This window comes from Echeneis naucrates, chromosome 16 (genome assembly GCF_900963305.1).
Source record: "Echeneis naucrates chromosome 16, fEcheNa1.1, whole genome shotgun sequence".
NCBI lineage: Eukaryota > Metazoa > Chordata > Actinopteri > Carangiformes > Echeneidae > Echeneis > Echeneis naucrates.
Window position 1 is genome coordinate 14,769,991 of NC_042526.1, and position 21,347 is coordinate 14,791,337.

At 41.7% G+C, this 21,347-nt stretch overlaps 2 protein-coding genes across 6 annotated transcripts; one reads left to right on the plus strand and one right to left on the minus strand.

Annotated features, from left to right (window-relative positions):
• Positions 1-535: 535 nt before the first annotated feature.
• Positions 536-14,264, plus strand: sergef (secretion regulating guanine nucleotide exchange factor). 3 transcript variants are annotated; one of them, XM_029523908.1, is made up of 12 exons: positions 536-576; positions 818-956; positions 1,430-1,582; positions 2,047-2,141; positions 2,311-2,371; positions 2,448-2,561; positions 2,658-2,720; positions 3,051-3,209; positions 4,671-4,837; positions 6,173-6,209; positions 8,453-8,654; positions 9,272-10,818. In XM_029523908.1, exons 1-11 carry the CDS (start codon positions 541-543, stop codon positions 8,617-8,619), a joined length of 1,191 nt encoding a protein of 396 aa, XP_029379768.1. In that variant the 5' UTR covers positions 536-540; the 3' UTR covers positions 8,620-8,654; positions 9,272-10,818. The 3 variants fall into 3 exon arrangements, with proteins under 3 accessions (XP_029379768.1, XP_029379769.1, XP_029379767.1); XM_029523909.1 differs by lacking the exons at positions 8,453-8,654; positions 9,272-10,818 and adding an exon at positions 14,114-14,264; XM_029523907.1 differs by having other exon boundaries at positions 8,453-10,818.
• Positions 11,141-20,913, minus strand: kcnc1b (potassium voltage-gated channel, Shaw-related subfamily, member 1b). Of its 3 annotated transcripts, none has more exons than XM_029523903.1 (4): positions 20,158-20,913; positions 15,760-16,675; positions 15,059-15,232; positions 11,141-11,284 (listed from the first exon to the last, which is right to left on the minus strand). In XM_029523903.1, exons 1-4 carry the CDS (start codon positions 20,719-20,721, stop codon positions 11,175-11,177), a joined length of 1,764 nt encoding a protein of 587 aa, XP_029379763.1. In that variant the 5' UTR covers positions 20,722-20,913; the 3' UTR covers positions 11,141-11,174. The 3 variants fall into 3 exon arrangements, with proteins under 3 accessions (XP_029379763.1, XP_029379762.1, XP_029379764.1); XM_029523902.1 differs by lacking the exon at positions 11,141-11,284 and adding an exon at positions 12,935-13,992; XM_029523904.1 differs by lacking the exons at positions 11,141-11,284; positions 15,059-15,232 and adding an exon at positions 12,935-14,017 and having other exon boundaries at positions 15,782-16,675.
• Positions 20,914-21,347: the final 434 nt, after the last annotated feature.

Here is a 21,347-nt window from a genome sequence, read left to right on the forward strand (position 1 = left end):
ACACTGAATCACTTGCCGGTGCTGTAGACTTATTTATCTATTGTTACTAATTTCCATATAGCTAGTGTTTTTTATTAGAATTATAATAATAGGATTTTTTTATTATTATTATTTAAGCCCAACAGAAAATGTGATTGTCCAATCAAGGAACACATGCGTCCTGCTTCCATGCTTTTATGGTTTGTCTTTCTGTCTGGATCAGAATAACATATTGTGTGACAAAAATAACTTCAATACAACCAGTTGCTTGTTAGCGGATAACACCCACAGCTTGCATTTCAAACAAATTGTACCATCATGAAGCTTATGCAGCTTTTTATTCTTTTCAAAAACGTTTGAACAGTGTGGTTATTTTGGAGACGGTAATTTGTGTTGTTGTCGACGTGTGTTGCATCACACTGAGTGATATTTCGAATATTTCGTGCACGACACTAACATTAATCAGAGTAGATCAATCCAACAAGTGACTCACTGAGCTACCAACTTAGTGTAACTTTGCTTCACGACAGTGTCGTAAATCCTACGAGACCCACTTACTCCATGGAAACGAGGTCGCAGTTTTGTTTACTCTGTTGGGTAAGTTGGTCGTTTTTACTTCTAAAGTGTTTAAATGGCAGCCTTGAGCGGCCAGAAGTGCAGTTTAAATGTTTAAATATTCACCTTGAGCGGAGCTGAACATCCTGGCAGCGTCACTGTAGCACTTTAGCTAACGTTAGCTCAGCGGACAAGCGCAGCCCAAACATAGACCGGTAACTTCACGTTCACGGTGTTTTCCTGTGTGTCCCGGTCCATGGCGTCAATGTCCCGGTAACGTCAGGGAGCCAACAGCTATGGACAGCTGGGACAGGGACACGTGGAGGACCAGGCAGCGCCCCGGTTCTCGGACACCGCCGCCTTACGGAGCAGGGCGGTCCGGGCTGTGAGCGGCGGCGGCGGCCACTCTGTGCTGGTCACCGGTAAGTCCCGGTTTGTTTTCGCCATAGACGGCAGCCGACATGTTCAACAGCATGTGACAGTGTGAGGAAGCTCCTGCTGGCCAGACGGCTGCGTGTCTGCAGACCTTCACTCTGCTGCGCTTCACAGGGGTGTAGTACAGGTCATTATAACCTGAGATTAATAATAACGAATACAACCGTAAAGAAATCATGCATAATGTGACAAAAGTGCTTAACATGATTGTATTTTTAACTGAACAACTGTTACGTGAGTTAACCAGACTTGATTGGCAGGCCTACAGCCCACAAGTTGAATGATCCTGCTTTAGAGCTGGGATTTATTTATTTATTTATTTTTTCCAACCTCATCTTCAAGCTTTCTCGTTTTCTGAACAGTATTGTTTTAAATGGAAGTAATTGTGCTTTTGTGCAGAATCACAAAATAATGAATTGCATGGTTTTCAAACGTTTGTGGTGTATTTGGATTTTGACAGAGAATGGAGAGGTGTTTGTGTGCGGACAGAACAACAGAGGCCAGCTGGGACTTGGCCACGAAGCAGATATCTCCTTCCTTCAGCACTGCTCCGGTCTAAAGCACTCAGTCACAAATGTGGCCTGTGGCTGGGATTTTACTCTTCTTGTCACTGGTGAGCACAGGCCTAAGAAGAGATATTAATCTTTAACACTAGGCTGGGAAGAATTGATCATTTTCATGAGAGTATGGAGAGCATTGTCCTCAAAATTGATAGGGCGGTGTTTTATTGAGCATTGAGAGAATAATTCAAATTAAACAATTGTATGTAAATATTATATGATAAATAAAAGAATGCAACTTCCTCACATTGAACGGCAGCTAGTAAGAGTAGGATTCGTCACAGACCCACAGATTACATTTGTGTCATACAGATTTAACAATGATACTCAATACCATTTCTGTCAATGCACACTTTATCATTACAGCTGCTTGAACTAATTACCAAGAATGAATTGCAACGTACACTTAGAAATGGGAATGACAGAGAAAGTCTTGAACTACCTTTCACTTTTACAGAAGTTGAATAATTTCAGTGTGTCTTCTTTCTAGATATTTATTTTTATATTATACTTTTAGATTCTGGTAAAGTACTGGCATGCGGCTCCAATGCATTTGGACAACTAGGAGTTGGACCAGCTGTGATGCACACTGCAGATCTATTGTTTGTCGAGGTGAGCCCAGAGCATCGAGCTGACTGCTACTTATTCTCACAATAATTCCACATAGCCACAAATTTGGAAGCATCTCTGATGCTTGTTATACTTTTATGTAATCTGTTCTGTTACAAAGCAACCTCAGGTCATGATCAGGTTGATTTGTTTCTTTGCTCTTTGTTGGTAGGGACTGAAGGATCCAGTGGTGAGTGTTGCAGCAGGACTTAGACACTCACTTGCTGTTACTGGTAAGTTAGTACTGTATGCTATTTTTAGCATTTAATTTGGCAATTAACAAATGCGAATCTCGTCTTTGACCTTCAGATTCTGGCTGTGTGTATCAGTGGGGAACTGGACTTTTCAGTCATGCTAAGAGAGCTCTCAGTCCACGTCCTATACCATCATACCTCTGCTCTAAGGTTCCATGTCTTGTACCAGGTAAGTGAAGAAGATATACAGAAAAAAGTTTTAGGCCTTGGTTGATCCACACACAACTTTAAGACCAACAAACAAAAACAGTTATTTTTGTTGCAGGTCTGGATCAGAAGACATCAATCTTCGTAGCTGCAGGCTCACTGCACTGTGTCTGCCTTACAGGTATTATGGTTTTATTCAGTATACATGTGGGCTACTGAGTTAAACAAAGTGATTTGGGATTTGAGCATTCCCAAATGTTATTTACACCAGATGTTTTCAATGAATCTTTGGAAGTCTATGAAGTCATTGTATTGCAAACGGCGATGAGCAGAACAAACATAAGCATTTATGCTCTCTTTTTGTACTAGTTAGTTGCTTTCCGCTTCATGTTTATACATCATAATGGAAGGGCACCCTTCTGTCCTGAAATTAATTGACCAGTGACGCTCAATTACTGTGCTGCTGACTCTTCTGGATGAAAAGTAATGCTTTCACCTGTCTTGTGTACAGGCGACGGTGATTTATTTCTGTGGGGAAGCAACAAGCATTGTCAGCTGACCACCACAGAGCCCTTCCTGTCCTCTCCAACTCTTATGAAGCACTCATTACTGGATGGAGAGAAAGTTAGAAATGTGTGGAGTGGCTGGACTCATATTATTGCTCAAACAGGTAAAATGTATGACATCTTTGATACTCACGCTTTTGACAACATTTGCAGCACATTCAAAAAACAACAAGACCCCTTCACATTTTCACATTAAGGCTTATAATGACATTATTTAAATTTTTTGTCTTGCTCATTAATCTCAAAAAACCAAAATATATTGATACATGGATTCACATTCATTCACTGTGACAATGACTGGAGCCCAGATGCTTCACATTTTACTTGACCATTTTGCTATTTTTCTACACCTTGATTGGAGTCTGCCTGTGGTGAATTCAAATAATTTTACATGATTTGGAAGGCATGCATTTATCTAAGGTAATTAATAGATCTGATGTGAGATGGCAGACACTTCTATGCCAACCAGGTAGCCCTACACAAATCTGTGCTATATGGCAGACTGGCTAAATGGACTTTTCCTCAGTGAAAGCTCACTTGCAGAAACCGCCCAGACTGTGAGAGCAACACTCTCTTGTCTAATGAAACCAAACCTGCTTTCACATATCAACTGCAACGCTGGATTTTTCTCACCATTACCCAGAAGATGCATATTGCCTGTATGTGTGAATGCTTGAGATGATGTGTTTTTACAGCTTGTCACTCTTCAGATAATTCAGTTAGCCAGTAGGCATGTTGAGGGCATTTATCATCATCATTTCTCCTGCATTTTCTACCCAGGCTCCACTCCTTACCTAAAGTAAAAAGGGCATATCCACACGGACAATCTCTGGTTGATTGCTACATGTGTGGAAAGGAAATAATGGCTGGAAATTGTTTGGATTTGTCTTCTCATCATTAGCCTAATATCAGCTCAACAAACAGTGTTGGCTCTTTGTCTCAGCCCGATCAGTGTTGAGGGAGAACTGAACACAGAAAAATACAGAGATAGTCTCAATTAAGATCTTGTCCTGCTCAGGATTGACTGGACTGGACCGAAGATTCACTGTCCAAAGGCACAGCCAAGACAACTCAGCATTGACTTAGAGACAGCTGTGAATGTCTTTAATTGGTTCAGCCAGAATCCTGACTTGAACCCAAACAAATATTTCTCTGGACATGACAATTGGGATCCGTCAACAGTTGTCATTCAGCCTGACAGAGGTTGGAGCATCTGCAGGAAATCCCCAAATCCAGATTTCCAAAATTTGTTGTGTCATGTCCAGGATAACTTAGGACAGTAATCAATGGCAAAGATGCTGCAGCTCGGTGTCTGAATACATATGTTAATGTGATTTTAAAGTTTTCCTTCATGTTAAATTTGAAACATTAGGAAAAGGCTTTTTCATCTTGTCATTTTTGACAAGAAGATTGAATCTAGGCTGATGAGGAAATACATTGTATAATTTAGGTTATTTTGAATAAGACTGAAACATAACGAAGTGGCAAAATCGTAGAGGAATTAATACTTTGTGAATTTACTCTTGACTGTTGCTATTCCTGAACAAAGCCACCATTTATTTCAGAGAGTGGAAGAGTGTTCACATGGGGCAGAGGAGGTTATGGACAGCTGGGCCAAAAAACATCAACCAATGAAAAAGCAGAACAGCAGTCAGCTGCTCCATTAGCAGACGGTGGAAACCAGGAGGTTTGCCTCCCTGCAGAGGTCAAAGTCCTCAATGGATCAACTCAGGTAATTGTCAAGACACTTCAGCAGAGTGAATGAGGTAAAGGAAAAATATCAAAAACTAGACTGAATAACTAATAATCAGATAAATGTAAACAATAATAACTTTACAGTTGTTAATGATATATTTTAGATAGAGTTTTATTATTTTGGTCACCAACATTCTGTTGTCTCAGAAAATATTTGTGTGAAGCCAGCAGGTGGCAGCAGATAACCATAAATAAAACAGGTAGCTGGCTATTGCCACTAAATTAGCCAGGCTAACAACAACAACAAGCATTCTAATAATGTGATTCACAAAATCCAACCTGTAAAATACATAGACACACACACAAACAGAGAGAGAGAGAGAGAGAGACAGCCAGCCATTATCATCCACTTGGGAGAAAACCAGTTATGTTCACTGACGGCAGAGGTCTCTTTTCCCATAAGAGCAATTATATGTGAACATCACGGGATAACAGCAGTTGCACTATGATGTAACTGGCAGCTATATGGTGGGAGATTGTTGCCAGTAATGTGGATGTCAAGGGCAGACAAAAACAAGCTTTGGATCATTCTTCCGCTGTGCATAGATCATTGCAGCAGCACTGGTGTGTGTCAAGGTATAGTCACCTTGTGTGTGTAAAGGCAAGAACGATTAGCTGAATCGACAATGAATCCCTCAGCCAAACATTCAATGTGAGCACTAATACTGCATGTACACACCCACAGAGTCAATATTTAACAAACTGTCGCATATGTTTGATGCAGGTTAACATGATATAACCTGTCAGTGGTTCAGGGAAAATTAGGTTTGTTTCCTGCTGCATCTGTTTGCTTTAAAAACCAGAATTGCTTAACGAAAGCAATTAAACTATGAACTCCTGAAACAGAAGGGGGAACTGAGTCATTAAATAATAAAGTATTTTAAACAGTCAGTCTGAAGCAGTGGCATTAATTCCTCTGGGCAGCGCAGCAGGGTGTTTAAGCTTTTATGAATGAGTTGGCTTGTATATTACATTTGTCTGTTCACATAGTCTGCTCTGGTCTCTCATGATGTACTTTGGAATGAGTGATTTTATATTGGGAATGTCTAATGTATTTACAGGAAATATCACCTCATCTTATTTGTGTTGAGTCCACTGTTGTATGCAGTTTTGAATAAAAGCTGGATGACTTCATCTCGACACGTGCAATTTTATTTATTTCTTTTTTTCTTTTTTCTTTTTTTTTAAAGCAGGTTTGTTTACAAATTACCTCAGTACCCATGCTGGCAGAACAATTTGAGGTTACTACAATCCTAAAATAGCCTTCCTGCTTTGAACATGCATTTTTAACATTTCTACATCTTCTCTACAGATCGCATGTGGATCTGAACATAACCTTGCCATTGTGGGTAAGTGCATTCTCGCTTTTCATTTAGCTTCATACATTCTTTTGGTATGTTATGGTCAAAAAATGCCTACATCCACCAATGTGATTGCCAATAAAACATGTGGCAGGAAAATAAACAAGCAGAAACGCCAGACAACATAATACACAACTGTACTGAAAGATACATCAAAGAGGAGAATTCTCTAAGAAATACAGCAATTAAGGAGGAGTTATTTGTTATAGATTTTCAAGTGCAATGGATTAAAGAAGAGAGATAATGTCTGATCTGACATGGCCAACTGACATGAAGGAAAAGGGAATGCACACCGGCAAGGCTAAACTATTTCATCCCCTTCTCTGATCCAAAGAGCTTGTAAGAGAATTATATATTACAATTAAAAATCCATGTGAAATACTAATCCTTCTGTTAATGCTCCAGACAATTTCTGAGGTCAACTGATTGCTCAATGGCCTTTGGATTTAGAAGTTGAAACAGCATGGATACATGGGTATCACTGACAGAAGCAATTACCTAAACAGGCTGAATTAGCTTTTCAAGGCAAGTTTTTTTCAGTGTGGACTGTTTAGAGAGCATCACCCTTTATCAAGAGAAGAACGAAGCAGAGACACTGCAGTCGCACATGTCCCTGAAAGAATACTAAACAAAAAAAGACATATCTGAGGGAATATACATGAATATAAATACTGGAGATGAACACTAAAACACAAGCACTAAGTTCTAAGGAAATGCAGATCGCTGGTATTTCTACAAGCAAATAGCCATCCACTTTTCACGTTCTGACCAATTTAACCAGTTAACTGAAAATGCCATTATAACGAGAGACAGTTCTCACATAATAGTGCTTCGTGCTTTCAGAGGTTGTTATGTGATGAGAAGGCAGAGCGACTAAAGTGAGGACTCATGTGAACCTCCTGCGCTTCGCTCCTGTGCCACGCGCTCCCTTTTTTCTCCTCTTGTCTCAGGCTTGGTGGCAGGAGCAATGAAATAGCAAAACAGGATTTGAAGCATAGACCTGAGTGCTGCTATTTCTGGTGCTGAAGTAGGTCAGGCAAAAAAGAACGAAGAGCATTGCATGCTGCTCATGATATCTGTTGCCTGCTCAGCCTTTGCCCATTTGCACCTGAGAAAGTGTTCCTCAAGTATGAAATTCACCGCCGGTGGTCAGAGGTAGGAGAAAGGCCAAAGACGCTGTGGGCACAGCTCATCCAATCTGAGGAAAGATTTTTTTGTCAATGTGAACATTTTGGACTTCACAAAATTATGGATGACAAACACTTTGTACCTGAGGTAGTTCTTGAAGTATGATAAAGATGCACTTCCTGTGGATGTAGCGTTGTTAACTATGTGTAAAATGCCAAATGTAAAACCAAATGACATGATTTGTTTACAAGGAAATGACTTTTGGTTTAACTGTCTTGATTTTTATCCTTTTTTTTGTGCAGAATATTGAGCAGGCACTTTGTTGCCATGGAAACACTGATGTGCTGTACTCCAGTCAGTGAGTCCATGAATTAAGCACAGCACCAAAATATTTCTCTTCCCCAATGAACGAAATATTTCATCAGATTAAGTTCACTAATAAATGAGAAGCACAATGTTCAATGAACAATCTTAAAAAGAATGTAATCTTGAGACGGATACAGTCAAGTCATAAAATCATGCAGTATCTTAAAGACAGAGATGAGTGTGTTTGTTATGCAGAAGCCATATCTGGCAGGCTGTCACACATAAATAAGCTGCTGGCACTGTATCCTGGTCTGTTAACTGGAAAAAACATGTGTTGATGAATCCATATCTTTGCTGCTCCTGGTTTTCAGAGACAGCCTGAAAAGGCAAAAAGACAAAGGAAGCTTTTGATGAAATAAATTAAAAAAGGCATGAAAGACACACAACTGCAGGATGGGGAAAGCTTGAGGATGTGTTACCCTTGAGAAAGCAAGCTCGCTTCTGTTGCCATGGCAATGGAGCCTATTAGGTAACTATGTTGCCATGGCACGTGTCTCTTCTGTGATGCAGGCCTGACCACACCCGCCAACAAGCTCAGGGCTTTATTACCGAACAAGTGTCCAACTTGGGAACAGAGACCGTGTGTGTGTGTGCGTGCATGTTTGTTTGTGTTTGCGTGTGCTCACAGCCTTTCTTTGTTTTTGATGAGGCTGCTAATTTTAGCCTACATGGTACAGTGCTGCAGCTGTGTCTCTCTCCTGTCAGCTCCACTGACCCATTACCCCTCTCCTTTTCAGGGGGTTGTCTCTTTTCCTGGGGCTGGAACGAACATGGAATGTGTGGAGATGGTTCACAGACCGATGTTTTTCAGCCTCAGCTCATATCTGGTCTAAGACCTCTTCTCATTGGCTGTGGAGCTGGACACTCTATGGCAGTGTGTGCTGCAACAACGGATTCCAGATAAAACTCTGCACTGACTCCAGCAGTAACCTTCATTCAGTACGTGATGAGAGTGACTGTGAATGAACACATTTCTGACTGATTCTGTGGCTTCCTGGTGCTTTGCAGGCGTTTAGGTGCTGTTAAATACACATTATAAAAGGCTACCTGGGCCACTTGAACAGGTCAGAGTGCTAACTGAAGTCATCATAAATACTGTTGGAAGCTTGAGTTATGTTTCATGTGGACAGAGGCCATCATTTCTATGGCCAGCCCGTCACTTTGATGGACATGATAGTGGGTGTTGGCTTTGCAAGGCGTGGCCATGCCTATGGCTCCTGGTTCAGCTGCTCTGTTTGTCTTCCTGAATGAAGTCGTGATAGATTGTGTGAGGTATGGGCCAGACTGGTACTACAGCTCCATCTTCCTATGTCAACGATTTTATTGCTGTGATCTTGAATGTCAGGAGGCAGAGTGAAAATCTCATGATTTACCTTACACAGACTGGGCAGTATTTTTCTTTGACAACTGTCCATCACTTCTTTACAGTCTTGTCTGTGAAATTCTATTATTATATGTTTGTCTTATTTGCACAACATTCACTCTAAAAATGTCAACAAAATCTCTCTTGGGAGAAATTTGTCCGCTGCGTTTGACCCAACCTACATATTTTTAAGGTGTGAAGCACTGCAGTGCAGCCGCCAGGGACCAGCTGCAGGTCTTCAGCAGACTTTGGTCAAGGGCGACGGCAGGCCTCTGGGATGATGTTTCCAATATGTTTACCCTTTAATTATTAAAGATTGAATTTTATGATTTTAGTTTATGCAAATTGAATATAGAAACATCCGTGTCATTGAAATTATGCATAACTGCTTTTATCTGGATTAGTTTCAAAAAATAAATCAACACTCGCTGAAAAATGATCAGTACTGTGATTTTTTTTATTTATCACTATTTATTGTACAAGCCTGAACTGTATTGGTCAAAAAAGACACAAAAACCCCTAAACAACAAACCAATCAAAACGATCACTGAACACCTTATTGAGATAGCTAACCACAAAATGCACAGTGTTCAAAATACACACTCTGAAGTCTCACTAAACGGCACACAACAGTTGCCTCTTAGATGCTTTGTTGATTCCATTTATTATAGCTGCTGTATCATCATCATCTTTATTATTATCATTATTTTTATTATTATTATTATCATTATTGTTATTATTATTATTATTATTATTATTATGTCTTTTTTTTTGTTTGTTTGTTTTGTTTCATTGGAAAATGATCAGCACAATGTCCCCCATTTGCTCTCAGCTTTCCTGGTAGATCGAGGTCTGCTGTATCTGACTGCACAGATCTCAGCAGGTTGTTGGCAGTGTGTTTGCAGTTGTTTGGTAAAAAGTTGGTCCCTTTCCACTTTTCCACACAAACAATCAGTGTATCCTTTTTAGCCAATGGCTTCTCTTTTGTGGGTATTCTCACTGCTTGCTTTTAGAAGCTGATCCGCTCAGGGGGTCCTTTTTGTATTTGTGCGCTTTGAGTCTGAACTGGTGCTTGTTTTTAATGGCTGGTGACTGATGGTTAATTTCAAATAAAAGGTACAGTAGTTCATTTTGTTGGTTAAGCTATACTCCTGAATGGTAAGAACTTGCATAACAGAGGCACTTGTCCAGTATGAGGCTTATGATGTTTTGGCATCACTTAGTATTACATACTAATTATGCAATTTGCATGTGTGCAGAAAAAGAATAATAATCCAATTTCACATGATTGTCAATTTAAGCATACAACAGAATACTTTTATATATAAGCTGTATTGGTTAATCAAAGTACAGCTACATATTAAAATATCTGAAGTTTCAGTCAATGTTGAATATTTATTATCCATATCTGAATAACATCAAATATGATTTTCTGAATCACCTCAATAATTTATACATTTTTAACAGCACACGTTGCTATTTTAATGCCTCATTAATGCAAGGTAAGAGTGTTTGGTTTTTTTTTTTTTGTTTTGTTTTGTTTTGTTTTTTTGTAAGTATGACCTTTTTTGTGTGGATTTTATCTCTTTGATGCCTGAAAACATATCAAAGGAATGTCAAAAGTCCACTGGTGCAAAACAGTGCAAAAAGTCTACAAAGATGTGACCATGACAGTGCAAAGTTAACTACTTGTTTTCCATTGCTTTAGTTTGGCTGACATGACAAGTGACACTTTTTTTTTGCCGGGAGTGGGGAGGGAAGGGAAGGGGGGGAAGGGGGGGGGGGGTGGGTTGGATTGAAATCGGAGCAACATTTTTTTTTTCTTTCAACAGAAGAAGCACACAAATATTTGATGATCAAAAACATTAGTACACACAACTTCAGCACACAGAAAAGCGTATTTACAGCACTGGCACACACCAAAAATAGGCACACAAATTACAACACAGTAACCAGTCACAGATACTGAGCTACATAAGGCTTGACAACAAAACTTCCTCAGTGCTACATCTATGCTGAGTTTGTGATGTACAGGTTGTCACTGTCACACCCATTTAAAAAGGCTAAGTAATACACACAACAATGCTACAGCACTATCAGGTGGGTGATGGGCCATTATGGGTCATACACATAGTGGTTGGTACACCATGGTTCATAACACAAACTGACTCTGTTGGTTGTCTGCTCCGGTGTTGTCGCTGGGTCTCTATAAACATATAAAAAAACAATAACAAAAATAAATTATTACACAAATTATGTATAATGGTGGAAATGATGGCGATGATGGATACCTCTGAGGTGAGCGGGGAGAGGTGAGGAATGACACTGGCTTGGAGAGTAAAGAAAATGTGCTCCGTTAGTTCCTCATGGTAAACAACAGGTTTACCATGTATTTCCCATGCTTAGCCAAGGCATCAGACAATGATGTACTGTCTGTGTGTGGAGGTTGGACTCTGAGTCGGTTAATAAACATGCCCAATCATGCTGCGCTGTACAGGTTGATGTACAGTAGTTCAGTCACTGTCATGCGGTTGTATACTTTGCATCATGCTCTCACAGTTCCCTGTTTTTTGTTTTTTTTTTTTGTTTTGTTTTGTTTTTTTTTTTTTACACTCTTTGACCCTAGCAATGGTCAAACTGCAGTTGGAAGCACTAGCCTAAGGCTAGTGGGAAAGGAAGGTGGTATGTATGCATAGTGCTGTTGAATAAAAACGGAGTCTAAACGCTCATTGTGTATAAAATTTATTTCATGCAAGGACTTGTATTTACATGTTTTATTTGAATACTTTTCTGTTGCATAAATGTAAAATACATGCATTTACCTTTCCCCAAGTAGACCCACATTCCATACTGTCGTTTTGTACTTTTTTTTTTCTCCCTCTTCAATTGCATGAGCATATAATTCACCTGCATCTCTTCACATCAAATGTTCACAAGTTTGTTTGTTTGTTTGTTTGTTTTTTTTTTTGTTTTTTTTTACCTTTTTAACTATATGACGTCCATTAATAACCACAAGAGACATGACTCGAAATGTAAAACTCTGCTCATTCAGAATAAAAACAAAACTTAGATGAGTTACTATGCTATCATCTTTTTCTAGAAACTAACATTTCTAATTGGTCAACATAAAATTTGTTAAAGTGCCCTGAAAGAATTGTGCATAATTATTGGGACAGGATCAATACATGTAACAGTAGCAGTATTGATGTTTTAACTCAATAGACATACATACTGCAGGAATCATCCTGACATCTCTGGTCCATCATAACTTGATATATTTTGGCTCTGGCGAGTTGCCTGGTCCCCTTTAATAATATTTTGTGCTTTATCGTAGAAAACTTTTCTTGAGTTCAGGACTATTAGTTCAGTATTTTCAGGTGTTTTTGCTCGATGTTATGTATTCCGCTAAAGGTGAACTCCTAGTGTGCATTGGATGGTGTAAGAATAATAACTAACAGGGCATGTTGCTTGATTAAGGGTACGAGGTTGGTGCAAAAGGTTCAAGGCGTACCCTGTAAATAAAGCTTTCGTTACACTGTTATGAGCATAGTATAAAGTGTATTGACGCTACACCGGGAGCACTTGTGTAGTATGTCAATTGATTACTCACTTTTATCTTGCCTCACACAATATGAAGGCACCGTAGTTCAATAATTTATGACTCTCGCCTTAATTTAGGCATCACGGCACTCACTGAAATTGCTGTAGACAGTCGATACTGTTTAAAAACTCAGAACTACCTGTAAATATAGCTGTATAAAAACTATTTATGCTCATAACAGCATTAGTTGGCTTTATGACAAATTGTTCAAGTTAAACTACACTATTTTAGTAGGAGGCCCCTGTCAAATAAATAGAAGAAAAAAATATATATAAATTTGGGGAAAGGCAAAGAATGGCAGCTACATAAAAATCTCTGCTATGACTGAGTCTCTTGTAAAGCTGTCTCAAAATGCATAAATATGACAAAGCTTTAGAAGCTTTTAAAAGAAAATGTTTCTTTTTTTCTTACAGGTACAGTTAGCTTCTTGTTGAACATAATTTCTCATGCAGTTCATGCAAATGAACAAACCGTTTTAGTTGTTTTTGACATTAGATGTTTTCATCACTTGTATCATAGGAACTGTCATCATCTCCATATTGCATTGGACATCGTGAACATGGTGTTAAAATATTTTTTTAATGGCCACTCAAATAACTTTAAGCCTTGTCTGGATTGCACTTTCATGAAGATAACGTCTCTACTTTGCAACGTACAAAGCACTTAAGAGGAGTTCCCTTAACAGCTGGCAATGGTACCTTTTGGATATGTTTAAAAGCCATGTATTGTAGATGTCCAGCATATAAGCAGGGGTTACATCTTATGAAAATTTTGTTTCACAAAATTGTAAAAAGCAGATGAGATAAAAAAGTTATTGGCAGAGGGGTATGAGAGATCAAAAGCAACAGAGCAACAGGCAATGATTTTAACACAGGGAGAGAGTGGGGTTAGCCTGCGGTCGAAGTTGAACAGTGCTTTGTCTGCAACTGAAGTGGCCCATGCAGAGTGGCATGTGCCAATGTTTTCTAGTCTAGGATATGATGACACACCCAAGGAGAACACTTGGGAAGAGTATTAGCACAGTTAAGATACAGTTTTCCAGAAAACAAAATGAAATCAAAAATGAAAAAAGCAGGAGCGAAGGCAAGTGTAAAATCAAAATCTGACAGCAAAGATAAGAAGGAGGCGCGTGGACTGGCCTTCCAATGGCATTGTGTCTGCTACTCAACCATGCTACATAATGGATGGGATGGGAGAATGTGAGTGCTGCATTAGACAGGGTGGGCTGCAGGGCAGGGCGGACACTGAGGACACTCCAGAGGCATCCCCGCTCATGCCAGACATGCTGTTAAGGCTCCAAGGCTTTTCATAACCTTCAGTTGAAAAACAGAGAACGTTCTGAGTACACTGCAGCACTGAATCCACGACAAAATGTTTTTGGTGTTCCTCACTGGTAATACTACACCTGTTGCTTTCTTGTTTTTGTCTCCAAAGAAACAGATCAGCACAGACTTGAGACAGATTATTATTCTCCATGCATTGAGCGCATCAGGAGTTCATCAGCATGCACCGGGTGGTACTGGAATGGTTTGGAGTATAACACTACAAAGACTTGAAAAGGTAGGCACCTCTGGCAGGGAATGTCTCTCAGCTACAGGTAGAATTTCATACTGTTCTCATTTATTGTTGATGTGCTGGCTGCACACACAGCTGGACACGAACTTGACTTTCTTAGGAATGCTTTCAGCGTTGATGTGGGATCAATAAAAATAAACATTAAAAAGGCCTGAACCTGGTGTTAAAGTATAAAAATCTGTTAGCTGGAATTTGGCTCTTAATACATTAATATTCATCTTTGACATTAGCCTTCCGCCATTTGTGTTGTGCTCCTTCACCATACTGATAGCACCCATCAGCAAGACACTTCATGCACCATTATGGTCAAGAGCAATGTACTCATAAGTCCGGATCCCGCATGGTACTTATCATTAAAACACACATATACATACATGATACACGCATAGCACATAAATACTTTCTTAGGCATGTAAGACAACACAATCTAGATCATATAAATCTCGAAAATAGCTTTCTGACTGGTAAATAAATAAATAGGGGTATTACATTATGCATGGTATCAAAAAATATATTATGTAGATGTTACATTTGTGGTGATTGTGCTTGGCTTTGTTATTATGACTAGGAATATATACATTTCCTAATGGGATGATTTAGAAGAAGCAGCTGCTGTGACAGTGTATATAGGTAATAAGAGGTTTGTTGTGTGTGTGTGTGTGTGTGTGTGTGTGTGTGTGTGTGTGTGCCTGTGTAAAACTGAGGTCTAACACTCAGCAGTGAGGGATAGGGGCATGTCCTGTCTAGGGTCTGCAGGGTGTTAGTGTCTTACGGGGGCCTGTGATTGGCTGTTACTGTACGTACCCCTCCTCACTCTGCCCCCTGTGTGGTTGGGGCGTTCAGCAGTGGTGACCAGGAAACAGGGCCGCTCTCTCTCTGCAGGGCTGAAGATTTCCTCCGGAGATATGGCCTGGTCTATATGAGGACAATCTTCATTGGCTAGAGCTGCGTTAGCTGCCTCACCGTTCAGCTTGGAGTCTTGTAAGAAAACAATATAAAATTAAAAAATTAATATATATATAAAACACATAGAAGAATTCTGGTTTGATATACCAGCTTACTACTTTAATATATCTTTCCATTTTACGCTCTGTAACCTGGAGGAATTAATTCATGTAAAAACACTGAATTTTGCGTTGCCACCTTATATTTGCTTTAACCTATCCCTCGTTCTGTTTTTGAGCACAAACTGTATCAAAAGTCAATTTGTTTTTTTACTAATGCAACCACAAGAATTCAATTGACTATATGTACTTATCCCTAAAAATATACAGTGATAATGGACTTACATCTAAAGTGAGGGGAGGGCCGAACTGCTGCATTAATAAGTAAAAAATCAATAGCATGATTATTCATAATCTGTTCTGTCTCTCTGTTCTTCTATCCAGTTGATTGAAGTGTGGGAACAGACAAACTAGGGAAAAGCTGAATGGGGATGTGTCTTTCATGAGAACAGAGAAGTGATGGACAACAGTGTAGTGGATTATGTCATCTTTGCTTCTTACCTTGAAACTTTATCTCGAAAACGTCGTCGTGTGCGATGGGGCTCGGGGGTTGGGAGCTGATGCTTGACTTACAGAAGTTAGGAGAACCTGGTTGGGGAGCCCGAGGGATATGCCTATTTTTTTTCTTTGGTAGTTTTTGTTTTGCCATGGCCAGCGAGTAATACATTCCGAAGTTGTTGACAATTACAGGGACAGGCATGGCAATGGTCAGCACACCTGCCAGGGCACACAAGGCTCCAACCAGCATGCCAGAGGTCGTCTGGGGGTACATGTCTCCGTAGCCGAGAGTCGTCATGGTCACCACAGCCCACCAGAATCCAATCGGGATATTCTTGAAGTGCGTGTGCTCACTGGCTCGAGGGTCATTGGGGTTAGCTCCAATTCGTTCAGCGTAGTAGATCATGGTAGCAAAGATGAGGACACCGAGAGCGAGGAATATGATGAGGAGCAGGAATTCGTTGGTGCTGGCCCTCAAAGTGTGGCCGAGCACCCTCAGCCCCACGAAGTGACGCGTCAGCTTGAAGATACGCAGAATCCGCACGAAGCGGACTACTCTCAGGAAACCCAGGACGTCCTTAGCTGCCTTGGAGGAGAGCCCACTGAGGCCCACCTCCAGGTAGAAGGGCAGGATGGCCACGAAGTCGATGATGTTCAGGGCATTCCGAATGAAGTCAAACTTATTCGGGCAGAAAGTTATTCGCATTAGAAACTCAAACGTGAACCACACCACACAAACACCCTCAATATAGGTGAGGTAGGCCGCGGTCTCCGTCTCCTGGTAGGTGTTCTCCACGGTGATGTTGTCCACCAGCTCCAGCTCAGTGCGGTTGATGATGGGGTTGAAGGCCTCGTGGGTCTCCAGACAGAAGGTGGTGATGGACACCAAAATAAAGAAGAGTGAGGCCAGAGCCACCCACTGAGCAGGAGATATGTACAGGAAGCAGGAGCATGAAAAGAAAGAGAGGGGAGGGAGGAGGGGGAGACGGACAGGTGGGAGAATGAGCTCAGTAATACACGCAATGCAATTAAGCACAACGGCCCGGCAGCCATTCTTAGCACAACACAATGCAATTCAGTCTGAGACAATGGTAAGCGGTTTGACTGTGACAGTGCATTGACACAATTGCTCTACCCCCAACCCCCACCCATCCTGCTCACTGTACATCCTGATTCAAAGTGTCATTGTGAAAGGGAACAATCAGTGTGCAATTGCCATTCCTCCTTCCCTTCCCTCTGCCGTGTCTCAAGGTCATATTATTTTCGAGGGTATGCGAACCACGCAGGATTACTGAGAGCCACCAGTAGAAGCCGGGTCATTCGTTTCAACCCCCACCACTGGATTTAGCTGGAGCATATCTCTTCAGCACCATTGGTTCAGTAGGTTTCCCTATGCAAGGTCATCTCGACCAGATGATCAGCTCCTGGGAATGGCAGTGAGCTGAGGACAGACATTTATGAGAAACCTATATTTCCCTTAATGGCAACGGAGTACTTTAGCCCTTATTATGTTTCGATTGGATAATCACATTTCATCACATTTAAGTTCTGATGTTTCTGAAGCATGCCCGGCTTTAACAGATACTCTCCAGTTGATCTCTTGTGTATTGATTGCAGCTCTGTCCAAACGTTATCCTCCTCTGATCAAACAGTACTAGTTTACAGTACATGTCAATGCTCATGTCATTTACTGTAGTTTGAATGGATTAAAAAAAAAAAAAAAAAACACCCAGCTGTATCATTTATGGACCTTCAGTACATCAGAGCAGACACAGGCAGGAAGGGCAGATATTTACTTAATCGTCCAATAAATCGTTTAAGTTAGATCAATAAACGTCTGTTCATGCTTGTCCCACTCAGACTAATGCATAGCATTGTTAAGTATCTGAGAAAAGAAAAAAAAAAAAAACGAGGTCAGGGAAGAGGTAAGTTGTGAGGCAGGTCTGGGCATGAGAGAGTCATATATATTCCACTGGGCAAAGGAAACTCAGCATCTTAGTCAAGGCAGGCCTTCACCATCAGATGGAAAACAGGCCCTCATCATAATATCTCATCACTGGCAATTCATTGCATTGTGCTGAGGAAATAACTGCTTATGAATGTCTGCTTCCCCTCCATGGCAGTAAGGTGGTATACTGTAGAGGCAAACTGTGTGCTCAGTGACTCCAGCAGCACACTGACCTCCTCCTCTTTCTGCTCAGAGACAACTTCACCATTCACTCACTAGATCATCGAGCTTATTGAGTCACACAACGTCACACAGCGTGTCAGTGGCTGTGTGTGTTTTTAAATTCACCGTTAATTCAGGTCAAGTAAAATAATAATCTTTCATGCATACAGAGGGTACCGAGCAAAAGCAAACGTACTTTAGAAATGTAGCTTTGTCAAGTTAGCAATGTTCAACCCGTTGCTGATACGGAGTAAGAGATTTTAGTACGTGGTGTTGTTTTATTAGATTGCATAATGTTGTTTTGTCCACCCCCTCCACAGTATGTGCTGTGCAAAATAACAAGTACATCTTACACTATAACACAACACAATACAACTGCACTACAACCTATGACTAACTCAGTAAACGACAATGAAAGGAGTCAGGAAACATCACCAGTTAAATCAGCAACTGGGAAATGTGCGCCTCTGCCGCAGACTACAAATTTAGGATCGTTTGCGGTTCATAGTCAGATTGCCATAAAAAAGGCCCATTGCTCATTTTCGCCGCAGGGTTATCTTTGTGACATCATCCTGCACTGTCTAGACTTTATGGCCCCAAAAGAAATGTAAAGATTTGGACAACAATTTTGAAGACAATTTCATTGTTTTAAGCTGACATGCTGCCAAGTCTGGGAAATCTTGTTGCTAGTGTTGTCATTTGTCTCCTACAACTGTGAGTTTTTATCTAGTTGGATTTTGGAAAGTTGGTTGCACAAAACAAAGCATTTACATTTTTTTCACAATTGTTTTTGTCGCAAATTATTGGTTGGCGCGATTAAAATAATCCTTAGCTGTAGCACATATTGGAGAGCTTTGTTATTTTTTTTTTTCTGCTCCTGTGCATCACTTAGCAAACAACAATCTAATAAATCCGTATTCTTACAGGCTGCTTTTTCTGACATTTGCTGATGAATTGGGCCCCTCAGCCCCCTGAGCATCCCACCCCTCAAACCGTACAACAAACGCTGCATCTCATCAGACTCCCTCTTAAATTATGTGTCTTTGTGACAGTTGGGAACAGAGCAGCCTGGAGGAAGGGTGAGAAACAAAGATTGTTCGCCCCTAACGGGCTAATTCTCACTGCTGCTGGAAAATCACAGGGCTACCTACAAGGATAAGCAGGGACGCGGGTTTTCCACTGATGCATCTACAGAGAATAGAGTCTGTAATTAACTCTGTGACTCAGTTCTAATTAATCTTCCTGCCAGATGTGGTGGTGTTCTGTCAATCTCTGCTCTGCTTTCTCTCTTGCTCACTGTCAAATGTAGGACACATATGAGGAGCTTGCTGTTTTGGAAGATTTCCCTGCATGCCAAAGATGAGTGAAGTGGTATCTTTTTTTCAGCCACTCTTCCTAATGCTTCCTGTGGTAGTGACGCCATGTCAATACAGTTTACACTTCCTGGATTGGCCCAATAACTAATGGCACCAGCGTCCTATAGGGGGGTTTAACGCCATCAGGCTGCAGGAGCTGTTAAAGCAGTGTGCAGCACAGCGACTTTATCGAAGGTGGTGGCCAAAAGAGAGAGAGGGGAAAAAAAATAATAATAATAATCAGAAGGTGCAAACTCATTTCATTTTCATCAATGAGAGGCATTGTGCCCAGATGGAAAAGTGCCCATGTCAGAGACAAAAAACACATCACCTCTAACGGCAACCCAATTTTCTGCCTGGAGGTCTGCCACTGAAATTCTCATGGTGCCAGAGGTCTGCTTTCCCAACGAGTGGCTGCCCTATTTAACCAAAGAGCTGGTCAGCCCAGGGATCCCTGTTTCTTGGATATATCAGTCCAAAGACCTGTGAGGATCACAAAGCACTTGGCTTGAGTGGGTTGGGCCAAATGATTTGCATCTAAATTGTTTTGACAGATGAAGTCTTAGGTTAATTTTTACTCTCCCTCCCTCTCTGCACAGCGACGTTCATGCTGTGGAAGCCCCTGGGAGAGTAATTTCAAGGTCATTAAAAGCCTCCCACATCCATCAGTCTTTGTTCCACCATCAAAGCACAGAGGAAAACAAATTCCCATCAGTATTCAGGCTCTTTTGACAGTTTCGAGCAAATGAAACGTTTCTTTAAACATTTATAGAATTATTTTAACTCCAAACGAGCCTCCGATAAGTGACGGCGGAGTCCCCAAGATCCAAAGTGAAAATGGGAAGAACAATGCAGATGCGTGACAAATCTACTCACCCTTGCATATTTAGAGGAGTAGGGGTCCTCAAACAGAGCCCACACATGCTTCTGCCACCGGCTCCACAGGCTCCCGCTCCGGGTGTCGGGTGAGTCCCCCTGCGCCAGCCTCCGCGTCATCTCGTCCACATCGTCCTCGGTGTGCTCCGGCTCGGGCTCGGGATCCTCGCTCCCCAGGTCTAACAGGCCCCCCCCTCCGAAGCTATCAAGGGCTTCCTCCGCCTCCCGGTGCTGGCGGTAGGTCATCCAGCAGCATGGCTCCACGTCCGTCTCATCGATGCCCCAGAAGGCCAGTTCTTCCTCATACAGGGGCCCGCAGACGTCGGCCGGGCAGTGCAGCTTACCTGTCCTGTAGTAATTGAGGATGTGCGCAAAGACGCCCGGGTGGCGGTCGAAGAAGAATTCCTCGATCTTGGCGTCATAGTCAAAGTGGTTGGGCGCATCAGGCTCGGCCAGCCAGGACAAGCGGGTGCCAGGTAGGGTGCGCAGGGTGCTGCGGTATGTCTGATGTCTGATCCCTCCCACGTTTATCACAATGCGATCCTTGTCGTCGCTCAGGCCCATCGCGTCCCTTAGGCATTTCTCCAATAAGTTCCCTTCATCGCAGAGCTAAGTCCAGGCGCGCCGCGCATCCAGGCACGGCCGTGACGGGGCTGGAGGGGAATGTTATATAAGGACAGCAGCGCGCAGAGCAAACCTGTCGTTCCTCACCGGGTGTGAAATAAATCGGGGCCGTCTGACTCTGAAGTTCTCTCAAAACCCCCCGTCTTCTCTACACGCACCTGCCATGCAAACAGGCTCCTGGCTCCTGAAGGCTCAGGCTCTGGAGGATGGAGAGGCGAAATCCAAAATGATCGCAGCCAATGGCATCACATGGAGGTTGGACGTCACATCGTAGTTAAATCCAAGATGTCAAGATTAAAAAAAAAAACAAACAAACAAACAAACAAAAAGACAAACGCTGGCTATTTTCCTGTTTTCCGCTTCTGTCTGAGGAATAAATCCCGCTCATCGGACTCCCTCCCCGGGATCAGATGAGTCCTGAGCGGCTTTGTGACTTTCACAGCAAGGTGACTGCGTCGGCGCTGAGCGGAGCGGCTCCTGATGGAGACTCGGTCCCTCCTCTGTTGCTGCCCACAGACTCACCTCCTTCACACCGACGCTCTCCCTCACTGCGTTTTTCACCGACA

Bases quoted from the DNA above. Each gene is read 5' to 3' on its own strand.
- sergef (XM_029523907.1), top strand. From the start codon at position 541: ATGGAAACGAGGTCGCAGTTTTGTTTACTCTGTTGG. The intron at 2,721-3,050 runs GTATTATGGTTT...TCTTGTGTACAG, and splicing joins GCACTGTGTCTGCCTTACAG to GCGACGGTGATTTATTTCTG. The intron at 4,838-6,172 runs GTAATTGTCAAG...TCTTCTCTACAG, and splicing joins TCCTCAATGGATCAACTCAG to ATCGCATGTGGATCTGAACA.
- kcnc1b (XM_029523902.1), bottom strand. From the start codon at position 20,721: ATGGGCCTGAGCGACGACAAGGATCGCATTGTGATAAACGTGGGAGGG. The intron at 16,676-20,157 runs GTGAGTAGATTT...TCTCCTGCTCAG, and splicing joins ACTCCTCTAAATATGCAAGG to TGGGTGGCTCTGGCCTCACT. The intron at 13,993-15,058 runs GTACGTACAGTA...TTTCAACTGAAG, and splicing joins AGGGGGCAGAGTGAGGAGGG to GTTATGAAAAGCCTTGGAGC.